The sequence below is a fragment of the Aedes albopictus genome, chromosome 3 (genome assembly GCF_035046485.1).
Source record: "Aedes albopictus strain Foshan chromosome 3, AalbF5, whole genome shotgun sequence".
Lineage (NCBI taxonomy): Eukaryota > Metazoa > Arthropoda > Insecta > Diptera > Culicidae > Aedes > Aedes albopictus.
This window is the reverse complement of record NC_085138.1, coordinates 89,725,190-89,747,012: the sequence shown is the minus strand read 5'-3', so window position 1 is coordinate 89,747,012 and position 21,823 is coordinate 89,725,190. Positions and strand designations below refer to the sequence as shown.

The window sequence follows — 21,823 nt, the reverse complement described above, 5'->3', positions numbered from 1 at the left end:
CACAAATTTGTATTTTTGTTGTTGTTGACACATTCCAACCATGGTAGCAATAATTTCAACCATATAAATAGGTTTGCATACTAGCAGATGACTTACAATTAGTGATGTATAGATTCCAACAACGATGTGAATTCCGGGCCTCTTGCACGGCACCACTTTTGGTGCCACTCAATGCACAACAACAACGCTCCCACCACAAGTCTCGCACCGTATCATGCTAATTTTTATTCGTTTCATGCCATTCACTTTGAACTCTCTATTCTCAACTTGGCAATATAGCCAATACACTAAAACCTCCATTTAGGTAATGAGTCGGGACTGCCTAAATAGAATTTTTACCTAAATGGATTCATTACCTAAATGGATTCAGTTTATTACCTAAATGGATTACAAGGTTGCAAAGACGCTCAACAAGGGAGAGTTACTTGGAGATTTAAAGGAGAGCATGCGGAGTTTCAGATGGCTTTCAATGAGTTTCAGGAGGAGGTGGATTTCAGGAGGGGAGGGGCTTCAGGGGCGTTTTCGGGGGTTTTGGAGGGTCTTCGATCAGAATTGTCATTCAAATGACTAGCTGGGCACGAAACACGAATAACCTTGCGAAAAACCCTGCAAAACTCCGCCAGACTGAAAAATTGTTGAATGTCGGGTCAATTTTTATCGTATGTTGGGCCATTGTTGGACCAACATCGAACAACTGTTGAGTCTATATTGGCAGGCCCGGATTTAAGGGGGGGCAAAGGGGGCAAGTGCCCCGGGCCCCCCGATTAGGGGGGCCCCCAATAATTCATAAGCACTATATATTTTGCCCAACGAATCCATCAAAATACACATCAAAGACGATTATATTTATCGTATGTCCTAGAGTTGTTATAATTGAGTTCTTAAAGGGTATGAGGGTATCCAGATTGTTTATAATCTGACATCGAAATCCATAATTTCATAATTTTGAACTGTTTGCAGATTGGATTAAAAGTTTTTGTGGGATTTCTTTTTTTTTCGGTATGAGCTGCAATTCTAAAGTCATAAAACTGTTTTGTCAATTTATGTTTTGAAGCAAAGAAATTTTGATCTTTCGATTAAACTGAAAAACAATATTTTAATTGCTTAACAATTCAATTGCTTAGAATTTTAGTGTATTTCCCAGAATTACTATTTTAAGGCTGCTTGATTGCAGCAAATTCAGCTATAGAGAGATATTACAGTATTAAACAATTTAGTAAAACGAAGTTTTTGTTTTATTTTGGTATACGCGAGTTTTTCCAAAACCCCTTGAAAGTTCTTATTGAGATCAGAAGAAAACTTATTTATGTTAAACTTACTGCACAAAAGCGTCTCTAAACAGAGTGCGTTAAAAGATTAAGTTTTTCGGTGTAACTTAAATAATACTTCTACATCAGTCTGTTGATATAACGATCATATTCTGAAAAAAAAAACCCAGTCAACACATGATCGCATACGATGTTGAATAGCATGCAAATGTGGAGGCAATATACGCACACTTTGCACGCGATAAAATGGAAGCATGCACGCATATCACCTCCACTTTAGCACTCTAATCAACATCATGTAAGACTTTCTTTTAGCTGGGAACTACTTAATATCCATCTGCACAAGTTCATTGAGGACAGATGTTATCATGGGAAATAGAAGATAATGATTTCTGGAAATGTTCCTGGAAAATTCGGGTTAGTTTTGAAAATCTAGTTTCCAGAAACTTCTCAGAACAGTGGTTTTACACATCTGTTTCACTGTCATTTTTTTTTAGAATTTATTGTCAAAGTTGCTACAGGGCGTTACTAACTTTGTTCAATCTGAATCTTAAAATACTCGTTGAATTCCTAATAAATATTTTCTCCACATTCCTAGGTGTTGAAATCAACGCTAAGTTCTAGAATTTGCATAAATCTTTTGAATTCGAATGAATGTCTAAAATATATGTAATACCTATCTGAATAAGATGACATTTACGCTGTAAATTTGAATGCAATATCTTCATGTTTTCGCAAACATAATGAAATAAATGTTCGTATTTTTTGTTTCGAATAATATGTCGTCATTTTTGAGAACTGCATTGTTAGAAGTACACTTTTTATAGGACATCGGTAGTAAGCAATATTCGGCCTGAATATTTCTTACAATAATACTATTGTTGAAAATAATGCAAAATAAATGATATGAACAAAATAGTTGTGTGACTTTTTTTCCTGAATTGAAAAAAAAATAAAAATATGAAAATACGAATAATACCTACACAACAGTGAAAACAAAAAGTAGAAAAATCTTGCTTTTGGGGGCCCACTTTATAGGGTTTGCCCCGGGCCCCCCGAAGACCAAATCCGGCACTGTATATTGGGTTTGGTGGCCAAAATAAAAACAGGTGAATGATAGGTTGATGTCGGGTTTGACGTCATCAATGCAGGAGCTTATATCAATGGAATGATGGAAGGATGGTTGATTATCTCAATTTCAGCTGGAAATGACGCTAGATACTGGCACTTTTCAACACTGCATGGGGGAGGGGGGTGTTTAGGGGACAACATTGCACCCCCCCCCTCCCCCCATACCTACCCCCTAACACCACTCACTACTTCCTTCCCATAAACCAGTCTTATACTTAATCTTAAGTACTCCAACTGATTTGAACACAATCAAATTCCATTTAGGTAACGTTACCTAAATGGAGGGACCTAAATAGATTTTACCTAAATGGATCCTACCTAAATGGAGGTTTGAGTGTAGAGATAACGCGCAGTTCTCAATCAAAGGACCTTAGTTCGATTCCCACTGAACGCCAATTATTTTTTTTTATTTGAAAATCTCGAGTCGCATATTGGTGCTCTCAATCGTAATAGGATCGTGTATAATCGCATATTTAGACGGATAAAATCGGCGAAATCGTAGAAATTTTTCGAGAAATCGTAAATTATGTTGGATGGAATCGCAGTAATCGTATATATGTTTCGATATGGCCTCCACTTTAGTATGTATATGCCTGTTTCGTGCATTGAATACGATTTATTTGGTGCTATATATGGTCGGGGTTCTGCTAAACCGAACCAAAGACCATTTTTTGAAAAATTGAGATTTCTTAACCATTGGGTGAAGAAAATGATGGTCTTCCTTCCATGTAAAAATCCAGTAATGCTGACAGCTCTTCGTAGAGTAAATTCAAAATTTCTGTTTGGCAGAACATACAAAACATTATTTTGCATCCAACTAGAGTGAACTGTTAACTATTTGATAGAATCAGCGAAATATTTTAGTTTTGGTCCAGGCGATGAACATTTCAAGTTCTCCTCATCGCCGTTAGATTTTTAACTTCTAACCGACTCATAGAAGCAATCTGTGAGAGAAATGAACACGTTATTAGAAATATGGGTGTTGGAGGAACCAATTATGTTTCGATGGCCCTGATCGCCATTTTTCCAAATCACATTCAGCCAGACCGAACCAAGTCCACGGCATCTTAGAATCAATTTATTCTCAACAATACAAAAACCAACTGGTTTTTAATACCAGCGTTATGTCGATACACCTCATACTGGTAATGTAACCCAGGAGCCGTCATTGAACAACAAGCCTAATTAGAATAATAAAGCTTGAAAAAAAATCAAACACTTGGTTCGCTTTGGCTGATCGAAAAATGGTGTTTTCGCGAAAACCATTCTTGAGAAGAATGTTTAGAACTTGATTCAGACTTAACGAGTGACCTTCAGCAAGGTAATATGACCTAGAGGTAACGCGCTTGGTTATCACTCAGATGATCCAAGTTCGAAACTCTTTCATATTTTTGAAAACTTTTTTGTACTTAGTGCACTTTGGCAGAACATTTTCATGGTTTTCTTTGACCAGCATAAGTTCGAAGTACACAAATTGCTCCACATTCACATCTCAGGACCTCAGGGCATGCAAGGACATCGTTTGACATAATCACTCTTGCTCTGTGCCTCCCACACGCACCGCTTATGAAGAAAAAGTATGGGTGGAAAGGGCTGAGCTGGGAGGGCTTCCGCCGTTCATATTTCAAACTATTTTGAGACCTTCGTGCTACGCGTATAGTATGCGTCCTCTTTGAGTGATATCGATTTCAACTTGATAGACGATGAAAAATCGAGATTTTTTTCGGAATTATCTTTTTGGCGCTTAGTTCGGTTTAGCAGAACCCCGACCATATGTGTGACTATTTCAGTTGCAGTTTCGATATAGCAACCAAATTGCTGGCTGGGTACTACACATGTATGTACACTAACGACTCATGCCAAATATTTCATTTTACAAAATCGAATTTGATAGTTTTAAGCGATTTATGTTAGGTACGATATTTCCCATAGGCACAAGTCACCCTCCCAAAGTTGCATGCGAGCAAAATATCAAGAATGACCACTCCACTGATGCTCGGGGGACACTACCACAGCGCTATCTGCGGATGAAAGTTCAACCTTTATGTGGTAGTGTGCGTTACTGGTTGTATGCGGATACCAAAACATACGCACACCATCTTCTCTTATGACAAATCACGAACATTGTTACAGAGAGCTTCCACCTTGATACGCTTAGAGAGCGCCACTTGTCTTGTCGCTTGACGTTTACATAGAAAAAGGCAAGAGATGGCATTCTTTCTGTTTTTTTTCTTTGATGCAAGTTTACTTAAATACTAACACCAAATGCTTAACCCTTTATAAGGCAGTGGCAACTATATTGCCACCTACTGTTTGTATTTTTATCTGTGTTGTAACAATTTATTTGGATTTTTTTTTTTTGGTTTACGCAAAATTGGGATTACCAACAACGCCTGGTATTTTTTGGTGCTAAACAAAGCTTTAACAACAATTTGGGAGCCATTTGTATTCTCAAAAATGGCTAAATTTGACCGTGTGAAGAAAATAAGCTCAAACTTATTGATAAATTTTAGATTTGGTAAATATTTTAAGAAATAATCAAATTATGGGTTGACATGAGCTGAACAACACAGTTTATATTATGGGTTAAGCCGCCCAAGTAACCAAAAGCTCCGCTTCCCATGACAAAATGCACTTTCAAGTTCCGCGAAGTTCAGATAAAGTTCCAAACGGAACTTTCTGGCTGCTGAAGAGGCTAACGATGGAACTTGGGTCGCAAGTTGCGGCAAGGCTAATTGCACAGCTAATTACAGGCTAATTACAGCCTCTTAAGCAGCCAGAAAGTTCCATTCGGAACTTTATCTGAACTTCGCGGAACTTTAAAGCTGCTTAAGATGCTATGTCGGAACTTCGTCGGAACTTTCAAGTTCATAGAAGTTCAGTTCAGAAGCATTGTGTTTCATTGAAGATTAAATTTATTTCTTTTACAGAAAACAACTGTTTAAGCGTAAACGAATAAAAGACAAATATGAATTTATCAAATCAATGAATACTGGGCTTGAGCAAAAAAAAAATTGCCGCCCATCGGATTCGAACCGACACTCGCTGCGTGAGAGCCCTACGCTCTACCACAGTACTACAGCTACGATTGAGTGGACAGCAGGTAAAGTCTGACTTGAATCGATTTTCTGTCGGCAGCTCGTTTTGCACATTTGTGTAGTAGTGAAGTTAGCTTGACTTTGCCAAGTGTCTTCAGCAGCGCAGCGGTAAGTCGGCAGGCTATCACGCAGGAGGATCCAGTTCAAATCTACATAGCAGCAGCGACATATGTGAGAATATAATTATCAGTAGCAATTTCCAGACGTGAATCACAAACCAACAGGGTGTGATTCTGAAAAAAAATTTTTGTTTCTGCATGAATTTTGACAAAGTTCTGTCAGAAGCTGCTTAGAAGGCTATCCAGCGTGCTTATGTGAACTTTCAAGTTCCAAAATTACTTAAAAATGATGCTGCTTAGAAGGCTAATGAGCAACCTCGAACAAGCTGCTTAGCTTATAAAGTATCCTTTTATCTGAACTTTTGGTTACTTGGGCGTAATCCACTTTCAAATCTCTTTTCCAGCTTGTTGTCGAAGTCAAAAGAAGAAAAGTACCCTAAACGGGCAGTGGCAAGAATATTGCCACCAGCGCTGGTGGCCTAAACGGGCAGTGGCAACTATATTGCCACCTCAAAAGCTCGTTTTTGGGCTTAACGGGCAGTGGCAACTATATTGCCACCTAGATTTTTGAGAGTTTCTTACAAACAAAAATTGTTTTGTACATGCAATCATGTATAAAATCATTTCCATGATAGTATGGGTTGACAACTCTTCTAGTTTTCTCGGCCTTATAAAGGGTTAAATCTATCAAATTTGATTAGAAAAAAAACGAAATATTTTGCATGAGTCGTTAATTCAGATGTTAATGTAAATTGGTCAATGTTTAAAAAATATTTCCATGCTAAATGACTAGCAATCAAAAAAAAAACAAAATCGCATATTTTGCCCTATAAATTGAGGTATAGCTCAAAACTGTAACGTGCTGGAGCAAATCTGAGCCCGGGTTCGGATTCAGCGGCCAAAAATCTGTCAGAGACACAATAGTTTGCTCTTGAGACAAAAAAAAAAATGTTGCGCTGTGAAATCAATGCCCCCACATTCTCAGAGTTCTGGTTCTCGAGCTACCCGCATAACTCTTTCGCAGTTCTCTGAACCACTGAAACTTAAGGTCTACATTGGAAATCTGTCATTTCTTACTCCCATCATCTTGATTTGTGCCATGTCAATTTACTTCTATATTCAAGGCAATCAATATTTGTGCATCGAATGTAGCACGATAAAGAAAAGAAAGTACTGTACAGTTCATTGCCCGAAAAACTGCGGGAGCTCCTGAAACACCCCTGAGACCTTTGAAATACATTTTACTATTTTACTATCATCATTTTTTTCCTTTCCTCTATACTATAATCTTTAGTAGTGTAACGTGGCATTTTCAAAGCGATCAAAATACATGCCTACCATTCGTATCTTCTAGTGGATGTCGCCGCCGTAAGCTCCGTTTGTTCTTTCCTACATTGCAAGGAAGCGTAAAAGCAGGGTGGTAGGTGACATACAAAAACCTTACCGGTGAGCTAGCAGCTAGGTTAGGTTTATGGATGCTGTGAAGAAAACGCGATAAATAGCCATTATTGTCTCCCTGATGAAAGGGTAATGAGAGGAGCGACACACACGGTACGGTGGGAAACCTGTCTGATTCTATTGAATTCAAGAATGCATCTACAATAGAAAGGCTGTAAATTATTGTTACCCCGGTGGAGAATGAGTGAGAATTAAGCCACTGGAATAATTGTAGTGTGTTATATTCCTTTTCAAAAACGTGAATTTATCTAGCCTGAACACTGCTAGCCCAGACAAACAGACGTGACACTGGCGAAATTTCCATCGACCATGCTTTTAACTATCATTTTATATCTTCATAGTTGTCGCTTTCACAACCAGAGGCGCGCACATCATTTCAGGCCAAACATTTCAATAGGTCCTATCTGCATTTGAGAGGCTCTCTTTGTTCACTTTCTTGACACAACCGACACAACCGCGATAGACGAGCTGTTTAATTTAACCTGACTGGAAGAGAAAACAACGAGAAAAGTGTTCGACATCACATTTACTAATTTTTCGTTATATTTATTTATATGGATGAATATAAAAAATATTCGTAGTAATTCCTATTGTGTTTCCAAGCGGGTGCGAAATTTTTCATTTCATTTTTAACTTTTTTCTTCCATTCTAAAACAAAAACTGTCAATTTTGTGATTGCCGAAATCTCGGAAAATCAGAGATGAACCAGCCTAGGGCTGAAAATCTCTTTAATAAAGAAAAAAAAAAAAAAAATCTCGGAAAATCTTATTTTGCCAATCTCAGCAATCTGTTTGCCGAGATTCGGCGAAAAAAACTTATGCCGTTTTTCTTTTTTAACCTGGGTTGGAACTGGATTGGCGGAAAATGTGTAAACAAACAACGTCAAACAAACTTTAGTACAAGCGAAACCGAAGTCGGGTTGGGGTTGAAACTGTGATCTGATCCAGTTCCAACCCAGGTTGGAACTGGATAATAAAGAAAAACGGCATTAGTGTGTACTGCTCGCTATGCAGAGGAGAGTTTTCTCTTATGCCGTTTTTCTTTATTATCCAGTTCCAACCTGGGTTGGAACTGGATCAGATCACAGTTTCAACCCCAACCCGATTTCGGTTTCGCTTGTACTAAACTTTGTTTGACGTTGTTTGTTTACACATTTTCCGCCAATCCAGTTCCAACCCAGGTTAAAAAGAAAAACGGCATTAGTAATATGGGACGGCAAGCTCTAAAAAGTCACATGAAAGGGAAGAAACACGTCGAAAAGATTGCTTCGATCGGCGGATCTGGCGGATCTATCTTGAATTACGCCACGCTTAAGAAGAACGTAAAAGATTCCGAGGCAGATCATAAGCTTGATGTTGAAAACCAATCATCGTCGCTAAGCCAAGCTTCTTCTTCGTCACTCGGGCAGTCGACGATAAGTTCCTTTGCCATTCGGAATGAAGTTACGGAGGCAGAAATAATGTGGTGTATGCAAACCGTGATGTGCCATAAATCATTACTTTCTTCAGAAAAAGACGTACTGGTTATGAGCCGCATGTTTCCAGATAGTAACATCGCTAAAAAGATGCAACTGAAGAAGGACAAATTGGGATACACCACCATGTTTGGCATCGCCCCATTTTTCAAGGCTGAACTGATGGATGATGTAAGCCTTACATGGTATGCGAGTTTTATTGTAATCGGGTTTGACGAGTCGTTGAACAAGATCACCAAGAAGCAACAGATGGACATCAAGGTACGGTTCTGGGATAGAACCAAGAATTTGGTGGTTACCAGATACTTAACGTCAGAGTTTCTCGGGCGCTCTCGGGCGGTTGACCTGCTGGTAGCGTTCAAAAAGGGAATTGATGGCCTATCCCTAGATAAGATCCTTCAAGTTTCCATGGAGGGCCCAAATGTAAACTGGGCCTTTCTGAGAGAATTGAATTTGGAATTGAAAGAGAACACCACAAAACTTTTGGAACTTGGTAGTTGTGGTCTGCACATCGTTCATGGTGCTTTCAAAGACGGTGCTCGTGCTTCAAAAGGGGATATCGAGTCTTATTTGCGCGGTATTCATTATTTGTTCAAAGATGTTCCGGCTCGCAGAGCTTTACCCAAGTAACCAAAAGTTCCGCTTCCCATGACAAAATGCACTTTCAAGTTCCGCGAAGTTCAGATAAAGTTCCGAATGGAACTTTCTGGCTGCTTAAGAGGCTAACGATGAGCCTTGCTGAAACTTCGGTCACAAGTTCCGGCAAGGCTAATTGTTAGCCTCTTAAGCAGCCAGAAAGTTCCATTCGGAACTTTATCTGAACTTCGCGGAACTTTAAAGCTGCTTAAGATGCTATGTCGGAACTTTGTCGGAACTTTCAAGTTCATAGAAGTTTAGTTCAGTAGCATTGTGTTTCAATGAAGATTAAATTTATTTCTTTTACAGAAAACAACTGTTTAAGCGTACACGAATAAAAGACAAACATGCATTTATCAAATCAATGAATACTAAGCTTGAGCAAAAAAAAAAATTGCCGCCCATCGGATTCGAACCGACAGTCGCTGCGTGAGAGCCCTACTCTCTACCACAGTACTACAGCTGCGATTGAGTGGATAGCAGGTAAAGTCTGACTTGAATCGATTTTCTGTCGGCAGCTAGTTTTGCACATTTGTACAGTAGTGAAGTTAGCTTGACTTTGTCAAGTGTCTTCAGCAGCGCAGCGGTAAGTCGGCAGGCTATCACGCAGGAGAATCCAGTTCAAATCTACATAGCAGCGACATATGCGAAAATATAATTATCAGTAGAAATTTCCAGACGTGAATCACAAACCCCCACCAACAGGGTGTGATTCTGAAAAACACATTTTTGTTTCTGCATGAATTTTGACAAAGTTCTGTCAGAAGCTGCTTAGAAGGCTATCCAGCGTGCTTATGTGAACTTTCAAGTTCCAAAATTACTTAAAAATGAAGCTGCTTAGAAGGCTAATGAGCGACCTCGAACAAGCTGCTTAGCTTATAAAGTACCCTTTTATCTGAACTTTTGGTTACTTGGGTATATACCCAATACTCATCCAGCACAGTTTTTCCTCTGAAATTTTGTGGGCATCGCTGGCTTGAGAACGCAATAGTCGCTCAACGGGGTATGGAACTCATCCCTTCCATAGGAAAGTTTATGGATGGAGTAAAACGAGATAAAATTGCCCCCACCTCCAAATCTTTCAATGGTGTGGCAAATGCCCTGGCTGATCCACTGTTGCTGCCTAAACTGGCTTTTTTTAAGTCAGTAGCCGGTGAGCTCGAACCGTTTCTTCGGGATTATCAAAGCGACGCACCCCTGGTTCCTTTATTGTACACAGACCTCGACAGCAAGAATCATGTTCTCACTAAAAATGTAGTTGTTGACTTTGATGTCATGAAAGAACTTAGCAAAATTCACAACATCAAAGAGAAGGACATTCTTCAGTTTCGGGATGAATGTAGAACGTTTATGAAAACAATTTTCTGCAAATTGCTGAAACGATCACCTTTGACGTATTCCCTTACGAGGGCGTGTTCGGCCATCGATCCTAAGACTATCGCCTTGGATAAGGAACTGGCAAAGCGGCGAATGGAGAAATTGCTAAGCATTTTGACCAACCATGGACAAGTGAGTGGAGTATTGGCAGACTCGGCCATAAGACAATACAAAACTGTGATCTCGAGGAGTGGCTCGTTCGATTCATATGACAGAAAGAAAACCCGTGTCGATGAGTTTTGGAGTAGCTTATTGAAAGACGAAAATGAGGCTCTCTCAACGATAATTCGGATTGTATGCTGTTTGTCGCACGGTAACTCCTCAGTGGAACGAGCCTTTTCGATTAGCTCGGAGTGTCTTTTTGAGAATATGATGGAGGAGTCGGTTGTGGCACGCCGACAAATATACGATGCGATTTCTGAAAAAGGTGGCATCGAAAAGGTTCAAATACCGAAATCTTTGATTTTGAGAGCGAGAAACGCCCACTCCACCTTGAGGACATCCAACGACGAAAGAAGGAGAACAAGCACGAACAAGCGGCAAAAACCGAAAAAAGGCAGCGAAAGCTCTACAGGCGAAACGTGCCAAAATCTTAAGTGCCCCACACAATGCATACGTTTGCGTGTGCGTGACAGTAGTTTGGCACATTTCCCATGGGAAAACTGTCAAAAAAACGCAAACCTCGACGGAACGGACGCTATGTGTTCCAGGCTTTAGAGGGTGCTCAAAGGGAAGCTCAAAAGTTGGAATAAGAAATTAATATATTGAAAAAGTGACTGGAATTGAAGAACTATTGATGTGATTAAATAAATGAGATTGTCATCCAATGATGTTTTAATATTTTGATCTATGGTATACATTTCCGACAACATTTGAAATTGCTATACATAACGTTCTATTAACATTCACAGTATTTCCGATCCTGGAAATGTTTTAATTTGACCTGGAAAAACCTGGAAAAATCAGGGAATTTTGTTTTCAGGATTGAGTAGACACCCTGAATATGCCTCACATCTCTTTCGAGCTATCATCTTGATCATACGCGGAATAATAAATCATTCATCCAATCGCCAGTGTATAAAACGTTTTTATTGCGGGAGTATTCATGTACAATCTGATTAGACAATTTTCTCATTCTACTAAAAAACACGGTATACACATGCAAAACGTTCATGTGGATTAAGTTCGCCAGATTCATTGGTAGGGCCTGCATAAGCTTCCGTCCATAAGTACAACACTGTAACTTATTAGTATGTACATATATAGCTATAGCACTGTATATAACTTAGCATCAAGGGGCTGTTCATAAACCACGTAGACCAAAATTTGGCCATCTCAGACCCCCCCCCCCCCTCCCTCCTCGTAGACTTTTGAGTAAACAAAAATTTTGAAATTTGTATGGAGCGTACACTTTGGTCACACGCCCCCTCCCCCCAAAAAGTCTACGTGGTTTATGAACGGCCCCCAATCGCTATTGAAGACGCTTTGTTGGCGTTAGTTGGGCAAGCGTTACGGCCCATACCAAAATTTTAGGATTTTCATACAAAAAACATAACGGAGGGGAGAGGGGTGGGGTTTCAAAAAGTCAATTTTAGCGTTACGTAATAAATGGATGCTGCCTTTTGTGCCTTGAATTATACGCCATGAATATAGCAGTCATCAACTGCCAATTCAAATTGCCACCGAATAAGCCTAAATGTATGCAACACATGAATCAGCTCTCCACAATTCTGCATTATCGACGTGAAATGTTCGACCATTTCAGTCACAGGGCAGACGGAAGCAAAACGTCAAAAGCATCCAACAAAACGCGCGTCGCTTTCCACACTGTGCTCGTAAACAAAACCAACGAAACGGGACGAAACAAATCCGGATTTTCCACCGTTTTACGTCGCAAATCGTTCCGAATCGATCGCGCGCTCGCTCCCGGGAACCATGCCATCCGATCAGATTCAATACTCGGAGAAATATTACGACGACGTGTACGAGTACCGGCACGTCATCCTGCCGCCGGATTTGGCTCGCAGCGTGCCCAAATCGCACCTGATGACGGAAACCGAGTGGCGAAACCTCGGGGTGCAGCAGTCGCCCGGCTGGGTGATGTACATGGTAAGAGCGTGTGGGTGGATTAGTAGGGAAAACGAGAGACCAGGACGCAGGGATGCCAGGTCAATTTTGGAAAAATCTGGATGATTTAGGAAGATTTGTCTGGAAAAGTCTGGATTTGCGTAAAAACCTTACAAATTCCGGGCAAAAACCTTACAAATTCCGAGCAAAACCTTACAAATCCGGAAAACAAATGTCTGGATCTTCCAGACTTTTGTTAAATGAGACCTCAAAAATCTGGATAAATCCAGATAAATCTGGAAGGTTGGCAACGCTGCCAGGACGCTAGCCAACGCTAACGGTTTGTTTTCGTTTTACAGATGCATGCACCAGAACCTCACATTTTGCTGTTCCGACGACCGCGAACGGATCTCCCCAAGAAACCCTCGAGTGGAAGCTCTTCCAACGGACAGGGACCGTCCCGTTTGGCGGCGTGAACATGAATTAACGTGTATTGAGGCCATATCGTTTTCATTTCCCCCTCGCCCCGCATTCTCGTGTATAGTAAAGATAGATGGAAGTTTCTTTCGAAGAAAGGAATGATTTTCAGGTTATAAGTTTTATTTTCTTTCTTTTTTTTGTAAAAATATGTAAATAAACGTTTGTTTTATATAAAATGCATATATTTTAGTCTTTTTGTTGCAATTTATTCCTCTATTTGTCTTCCTGTTGAACTCCGAATTGCCCTGTAAAAGAGGAAAGAAAATAATTAATATCAATTCTTTCTGTAATGGCGTTAGGGACACCTTCGTTAGGATTTGGAAGGGATATCAGCGTTTGTTTTTATCAATCACCAACTTGGTTCAGTCGGGAAAAGAAGACATAATTTAAAAGAAATATCATCATTCTGATGTTAGTTGGAGGAGCAACTTGGATTGGAGGGTGTATTTTAGAATCTGCAACACTTACCTAATGAATACTAAAAAAGTAAATTCGCGGATATCCTTCAGAAGATTGGACCTGGAAAGGAACGGAAACACAGTATGTTAGTTTGGACTGCCCAAGCAACTGATTTAAGAAGCTTTAGAGTAGGCCATAGTGCAGTCAGCTATTGGAACGAACAGAGTTCGATAATCAAAAAAAATCATAAACACGGACCAAAATTTATCATCAAACTAGAGCGTCGGGGTTAGCTGCCCCCACTCGCATAACTGTCCCATTTGACTTTTCATCATTTTTGAGTTAACGTTATGAATAGTCATCATTTTCGATGTACTTCCAAAAACAATAATAAAAATTACGAATTTTTATGTCAATGTGTGAAAAAAATACCAAGTCATGAGCGTCCCATATCAAAAGTACCCGCATAACAGTCCCATCATGGATTTTTGTGTCACGTAACACAAAACTGAACAACTTTGTAGTGATTGTAATATTTTTTACAGTTATACTGCCCCCACTCGCATAACAGTCCCATATGAATAGGAAATCCAGCAAAGATGGGACTGTTTTGCGAGTGGGGGCAGTATATATTCATGTGCAAAGCAATCTGTGAAAATTTCGAGATGATCGAAATGTTTTTCAAATTTTGGCGATTTTTCAAAGTTTTATATGGAAACAAGTTTTTAAACTTCAAAAGCTGTTTTCTCAATTCCTACTTTTTGCAAATGGGACTGTTATGCGAGTGGGGGCAGTTAGGGTGTCTCAAAAGCGTGAATGTCGAGGTCAAGTTAACAATATTATTCGTAACTTCAGCTTACCTTAAGAGCCCAGAGACCTCAATAGAACCTTTGAGTGACATCTGTCCATGTCAGGATCTGAAAGGATAAACAAAAATAAACCGAGGTTATCGAAAAGCTATGGAACTAATCAGGATTTCTGGTTGAGCTGCTGTTGGATCTTGAACAGACTGTTGGTATTCATACCATGGAACAAATTTCTTGAAATGAGATTGATACCGATTATTGTGTTCATGACATTGAAATATGTTTTTGGAAAAATTGTTCCTTGGTGTGAAAACCACCAGAATGTTCAAGATAGTATATGTCAGACAAATAAACCGAGGTTTATTTGCAGCCGAAGTGTTACTATCATAACAAAACTCAAACGGTAATTATTATCATCATTCTAACAGTGCTCAAAAGGAAAAAGGTTTTTTTTGTCAGCATTAGATACGGAAGCTTACCATAGAATGTCACACAAACTGGGGAGTTTTCCGTGGTAACTTCAGACTAGCTGCAATAGAAAAGATGAAAATAGCTTAGAATATTGGACAATCTGGGAACAGTTTAGAGTATTGGGAAGTGCAATGTCAGTAATTGGAGAAATTATAATCAACGAAATTCATCAACACGGACCAATTAATTTCATCATAAAAATGAATGGGATAAGCAGAGAATAAATCTAACTCTTTGCAACTTCTTATATTTGCAGGTTACTATGATTCTTACCTCTAACGTTGAACCACAAGCTTTCATCAAGTCGTTGAAGGTTTTCAAGTCTGAAATAAAAAACAAATAATTAGATACTGAATAGTCACTAGTTTCATTAAACACAGAAATAGAACAAATACATCAATGGTTTAAAAGTAACATTTTCAAATTACAGGAGGATTCACTTAAGAGGAAACAAACGGGTCTGTGACATTTGGCATAAGGTCACTTGGCTCAAAGACATTTGGCATAACGATCATTTGGCATAATGGACACCTGGCATAATAAAGAAGGGTGCATTTCTATTATGCCAAATGACCATTAATGCCAAATGACCGTAATGCCAAATGGCTTAATGTCACGTGACCTTATGCCAAACAACCTTATGCCAAATGTTCCGCTCCCGTTTCTACAGGTGTTATTTCTGGGATTCCTCCTAAGAGCTTTTCCAAGAATTTCGCCAGGAGTTTCTCTTGAATTCTCTGCAGGAGATTCTTTCGAGATTTTTTCAGGGATTTTCACTGTATTGCACTCAGAGTCCATTAAAAGAATTGTTTAGAATCTTCTTCTGTAATTTCCGTGAGCTATTTTTAAAGGTTCTAAACGAGATTGTTTTGAAGCTTCACTTGAGATTTCTCTTGAACTTTCTTCTAGACTTCCCTTAGAAGATTTCTTACGGTGTTACTGCTAGGATGTCTCAGTGATCTTCTTCAGGATTTATCCTGGACTTTCTCCCAATTTTTTTTCCGGAATTTAATTTGGGTCAGGAAATGAAATTCTTCGTAGTTTGTTTCGTAGTTCAGTTGTAGTTCGCAGTCCTGAGATTTTCCCGGAATTTCTATCAGAAATTGTTTCGGAATGCTGCGAATTCGTTTTGGGATTTATCTTATTATAGTTGCTCCCGGAGATCTTTAAAGAATTTTCCAGGGAGGAATCGATTCGGAATACCTCCTAGATTAATCTACGAAATTACCTGTGTGAAATTTTCGAAGAAACATCGGAAGAAATCCACGTAAAATCTTGCAACTTCGGGCAGATTTCTTGGAGAAATCTTGAGATAAACTTCAGAATAATGAAAAAACAAACAAGAACATCTAGCAAAAATAATTCTCGATGTAATTCCGCGAAGAAATATTAGGAAAATTCCAGAAGGACCGACGAGCGGAACCTCGCGAGGAACTTCAAGAAAAATCCCGGAAAAGTCGTTGGAAGAGCTTCTGCAGAAATCACACCCAAATCCCGAAAGTAACTGTTGGAAGGCAATCCCGAAAAAAAACACTAAGGTACCGGCCAGAGTGGAAGCGCAACGCAACGCGATGCGGAAATTTGCACGCAAAGGAATAACAATCAATAATAAGGAGCTGTCAAATCGTATGGGAAATCCGCGTCGCGTCGCGACACGCGTCCACTCTGGCCGTACCCTAAGAGAAAGTCCTTCGGATTCATTTTGAATGGATCTCCGAAAGAAATCCAGCGAGCAACTCTTGAGCCATGTCGGAAATATTGCTGGAAGAAATCCCGATAAAGTTCTCCTGCAGAGACCCCGGGAAAAACTACTGCAGAAATCCTGGGAGGAACTCAGGTGTAAATCACACCGGAACACCGGAAAAATTTCGGCAGGAACTCTGAGAGCCAATTCGGAAACAGCCTTCAAGTAGAATATTGAGCGAACATCCTAGAGAAATCAAGAAAAATTCCAACAATGGAGTAATGGAACGGCGGAATGGAGTGAAAGGGCGTCTTCGTGTCAAAAAGTTATCGAACTCGGTATTCTAAGTTAATTGCGACGGTTTCGAATAACAATAACAATGAAACTTTGAAACCATTGATTTAGTTTTTTTTTTCAGACAAATAAACAGAAGTTCATTTGCAGCCGAGTTGTTATTATCAGCGTTTTTCAAACGGTAATTATTATCATCAATCGAGGAAATTATAGTTTTACGAACTAACTTTCATTAGTTGGTCTGAAAGAACTTACCTTCGAACGGTGAAGCATTTTTTTCATAAATTCATCTATCGAGTGGACCTGGACGGGTATATTTCCTGTAAAGAGATCAACATCAATATTTTAGCACTTAGGTAACAGTAAACCGAGTTGCGTGATAAATTTAGTCATGATTTATCAGAAATGGTTAAAAGTGGTAATCAAAAAAATTCATAAACACGGACCAAATTTATCATCACAATAGAAATGACACTATATTAACACACATTATACCTTCGCAAATCATAATTTTCAAAAAGGCATATGTGATGTTCCGAAGTCTTTTATCTATTAAAAAAAGTTCTTACCTTTGGCACTGGTAACATCTGGGGACTCGCCTCCACGTCGTAAGCCTGGTGTCGTGCTAGGAACTACTGTTGAACAGCTACATGTCATCATCTAGGTAACTGGCACTATTCAAGTACGACGATAAAGCCTCTTTGTCATCCTATCAACTACTACTCGAACAGAGACTATTCGTTGAGGTAGCTACTGTCGAAGGTTTAACTGATGATTTTTTCGTCTTGGATTTTTTACCACGCTTTCAGAAAACCTGTTTCAGTAAAAGAAAAATCGTTATAGATCGTCTCTTCGCATATCAAAACCGTCCGCCAAACACAGATTGGTCGTTACTTCCCAAATCAGACAAATAAACCGAAGTTTACTTGCAGCCAAATGGTTACTATCATGAACTGTCAAACGGTAATTATTATCATCACTGAAAGAAATCGGACCAATCTAGCGGGCAGCTCCCCTCCCACAACCAGAAATCCAACCTACCTTTTTGGGATTCTTCCTGGGGAACATATTCCGTAGCATGTCCTGGAACGATTCAAAATTACGATTAGAGACGTGCACTTGTTATCCAATGTGTTATGATCTTGTGAAAAAAAAATCTTGGTTGGAATCAACCAACGTTCTAAACTTAGGTATTGATTTTATCAAATCTCTTTTTCGAAAGCTTAGTCCAAAGATGATAACAACGATACATCCGGATCATCAGTTTGTACTTCAGCGATGCATCTTAGTGTAGCACTATAAATTGCATACAAAAAAGTTAATCATAAGTCTCTGAATTCACATGATTTGCCCTAGCCTTAACACTCAAGAAAAAAATCAACGTCTGGGACGAGAAAAATGGCGCAACATCGTAGCATGATCTTTGGGTCACACAGAACTTTGGTTGATAACCTTAGCGGGTCGCACAAAAATCGTTCGGTTTGGATGAGAGATGCAGAGAGTATGGACCAGCCGGTGCACCGACTGTCCACAAATGATACAAACTGTGTTGGGTGATACAGAGACATAATGAGCTAAGGTATCGGCGATCAGAGAAAAACCAAAGATGCTACAATGTGCAGTTAGAATTGGTATGGGTTTCTAGTTTGTACAAAGATTGATCATGTGAATCTGTGGCAAAATCATCAACTGTTAGCTTATATTTGAAATCTTTCAGCAGAAAATTCAAAATGTAACAGGAGAACAAAAATGTGGTTTGTGCATTTTTAAAAGCTATTTCATAGAATGATGATAGCAGATCAATAATCTGGCAAAAAAACGAAGAAAATTGACGAGACTAAAACATGAAAATAACAGAATAACACACAAGATAATAAAAATAAAAAATAAATGATATAACTACTTTACTTTTATGACTGTTCAACTTCACCACAAGATGATATGGATGACAAAAAAAAGTTCAATTTTTACAACTGAATATAATAACTAAATAGAAAGAAATATTATTTAACTACTTGTATTTTTACACACTTTTTGGATCATACATCCGTTGGAACGTAATTCGAAATTGTAATCAAAGATTAACAGTTTCAATTGTTACTTTCAAACAAGGAAACATTTCTGTAATGTTTTAGTAGCAGTATGTATAGAGATAAAGGTGTCAAATAGTAGTATACTAACGAAGTATTTACCTATTGGGTTGGTTGATGGAACGAGATTCGTCAAAAATGAGTGTTCATCGTCTCATTTCAGATCTGTGTATCGGCAACGTAGAGATTCCCCTTTTATTTGGCTATTCAAGATCCGTTTTTTTTTTTTTTGGATTCGATAAAACAAACGAACGGTAATGCGCTTGTGTCGACGTTAACTGAGTTGCGTGTTTTTCAAACAATCCGGACCACATTTCCAAGTGGTGGTCGTCACTTGTGTTTTGTAGACATTCACAGACATTTTTTTACTGTGGTTTGCTGAAATATAAAACGAACTGCCTTCCCGTTGGTTTGCGAGAGTATCGACGCTGAATGTGAGACGAACTTTACGGCGGGAGTGTAGGAGAGACGCTGTTCACTAACAATATGTAGAATTGTTTGCTGTTTTGAAGGTATTTTGCATGCCTTTGAGATCCCCTTAGTCCAGTTCCAGTTTTACTAAGACAAAATGTAGTTTCTTTATGTTGTTTTCAAACACCGTCAATTTATATTTAGTTGGTCATGAGTAACATGAACGATATTCAGTATTTTTCTTGTATACGCCCAGAAATTAGACTTCGAAATGAAGTGAACCAGTAAAAACAATTTCTACCTGTGAGATTAATAAAACACCTTGAAAATTCTAAAGAGAATCCTGGTCAAAATTTGTTGATATTTTAATAACATGATGCTGACTGCTGCAGTAAAATAACCAAACCTAAATTTCATTTCAACAATAACGTTTAGTGTTGTGTAATACTAGGCGAAAACAATCAATCAGATTTATGTACAAACTTTGGTGTTGAAGATGATGTTGCGAAATCGAAAACACAGTTCTCTGATAGATAGATTCTAGCAAATACCAAATTTTCAAACATTGCGAAACACAAAATTGAAGCGTATAGAACCGAAAAAACTAGAACGCTGGCGAAGTTTTCAACGATCGCATTTAAATTTTGAACTCATTTAATAGAAAATCCAAAACCAGAGGGAAATATTTCGTGCAACATGCCCACTAGATGATGGTACTGTGAACAAACCGATAGGTTTTTATGAAAGCCGTTAAAGCAGAGCTGTTTGAAGAGGGCATTGTTAGATAGTCAAGGATAGTCAACATTCTAACTCGGAATTTCTTAATGAAGTAGGTAGATAAAAAAAAGTGCTAAACATCACACAGCTAAAAATTACGCAAGCCATCATATGTGAAAAAGCTTATCAGCAAAGCTTTGCTATCGGCATTTTAAGTTCTAGCGCATTCTCACGAAAACAGGATATGTAATCGTCGTAACAGTCCTCAGAGCAATATAGAAAATAGTTAACCACTTCACTACTAGACGGGTATCATCACCTTTTATAAGAAGTTCGTCAAAAAATTTCTTTTTCAAACCTACGACTGACAAAGAATACTGCTTACAGTAATTATGAATGGTTGTAGAGCTGGACGCAAACTTGGATTTTGTAAGTTGTTAATTGGCATTCGCTGACAAATGCCTTTGGTGTAGCTGATTGTGGGTGTGCGAAAAAATAAATGACCTAAAGATCAATATTTTCACCCCAGTTTGGTCTACGAACTAGTCTGAACTATATAGATAAGCTAGGTTCTTAACAGGACGATAGATTTAGAAGACAACTGTTCTAGAAACCAGGTCTGTTTGCTGTGACGATGTATAGTCTGATAGGGTACTCAAACACATTCATTCTACGTAAAACTGGAACGTATGATCAGCCAACAAAATATAATCTGAAAATAAATTGCTTTTGATTAATGATAAATATTATAATAGTTCACACCCAAAAACAGTTTGTGGTTCATGAGCTGTCTCATTGTTGTTGAAGTAGTTGTTCTGTTTATTTTAGACACACTACACAATTATGGATCGCCTACGAGAGATAGATATGCATGCATCCACTAACTGAACTGCCTGATCCGCATTAACTAATCCAAAAATCTGTCATTTCTTTTTATTATTTTAATACCGATTCTTCACTTAATCATAGAGCTTATACTTCACTCTTTTTTATACGTCATTACACAATTAAGAATTACTTCGTCACAATTATTAGTCAGCCAATTAAAATTTATCAATTGGATTAACTTTAAGAAATCAACGAAGAAAATGTCAGATGTAAACTAATAGCTTTGTCGTATAGTTTCTCTATTGAAAGATGTAGTTAACCTTAAGGTTTACCTAATAAGGCGATCATATTCTGAAAACTATTATACATCATATCATCTAACTTCGTTTGTCTTGAGTTCCTCGAAAACCGATGGTGCTTTGGAGCAATCATGGAAAGCAGATGGTTAAACCATAATATTGTCAATGACTGAACTGTATGTAATATCTGATTAAATTATCTGTCAATTTCTCGATTGTTTCTTAGACTAACAAAGCCAAGGGAAATTATAACGGTAAATTGCTTTGGCATTCTATACTACAGATACAGAAACGTGTTGTACATGTTCATCTAATTCTATCCGAAGGAGATTTGGATTGTGTGAATTAGTGGAATCGAGTTCAGTTCTGTGCAGAGATGATCAATTAACTCCGTAGCTTGAAGGAAAGAAGCACCTATCTAGCAATTTGAAAGTCGTGGGTTCGATTCCCACCGGAGTACGTTGATTTATTTTCGCAATTCAAATCTTAATTTGTTCATCAAACACGTGTTTCTGCTGGATGCATGATTGCCAAAGCAATTAAACGTTGTAATTTATCTATTTATTTAACTGTCTGCAGACGGTGATTGTTGACTTAACTATGCACAGTAATTAAACAATAAAAAAGTATCCATAAATAACGTAGCATTTTTTGGGCCAATTGTTGACATCCCTCTGCGCCTCGCATCGCTCGATGAAAGAAAATTGCATTTGAAATCAATTGGAAAATGTTACGATCGTCCCCCAGTTCGACGCTTAGTCGAAGATGTAAGTATG

The 21,823-nt window shown here is 38.5% G+C and overlaps 2 protein-coding genes and 2 non-coding genes across 4 annotated transcripts in view; 1 reads left to right on the top strand and 3 right to left on the bottom strand.

Moving 5' to 3' along the window:
- Positions 1-12,271: 12,271 nt before the first annotated feature.
- On the top strand, positions 12,272-13,228 carry LOC109415777 (cyclin-dependent kinases regulatory subunit-like). Its single transcript, XM_062860186.1, has 2 exons — positions 12,272-12,610; positions 12,928-13,228. The coding sequence occupies exons 1-2, from the start codon at positions 12,437-12,439 to the stop codon at positions 13,042-13,044; spliced, it is 291 nt and encodes a 96-aa protein (XP_062716170.1). The 5' UTR covers positions 12,272-12,436; the 3' UTR covers positions 13,045-13,228.
- Positions 13,151-21,823, bottom strand: part of LOC109415776 (hrp65 protein) — a 34,547-nt gene continuing 25,874 nt past the window's right edge. The window contains exons 6-13 of the mRNA XM_062860185.1: positions 17,744-17,785; positions 17,272-17,516; positions 16,958-17,022; positions 14,998-15,047; positions 14,733-14,782; positions 14,308-14,364; positions 13,517-13,567; positions 13,151-13,293 (exon numbers count right to left, since the gene is read on the bottom strand). Coding sequence (XP_062716169.1) covers positions 17,508-17,516; positions 17,744-17,785 — 51 coding nt within the window. The 3' untranslated portion in view covers positions 13,151-13,293; positions 13,517-13,567; positions 14,308-14,364; ... (2 more) ...; positions 16,958-17,022; positions 17,272-17,507. The remainder of the gene's footprint in view (positions 13,294-13,516; positions 13,568-14,307; positions 14,365-14,732; positions 14,783-14,997; positions 15,048-16,957; positions 17,023-17,271; positions 17,517-17,743; positions 17,786-21,823) is intronic.
- LOC115254402 (small nucleolar RNA U18) lies at positions 14,854-14,923 on the bottom strand. The gene has a single exon (XR_003891837.1). It is a non-coding gene; the product is annotated as a small nucleolar RNA U18 (small nucleolar RNA).
- On the bottom strand, positions 17,097-17,166 carry LOC115261038 (small nucleolar RNA U18). The gene has a single exon (XR_003894733.2). It is a non-coding gene; the product is annotated as a small nucleolar RNA U18 (small nucleolar RNA).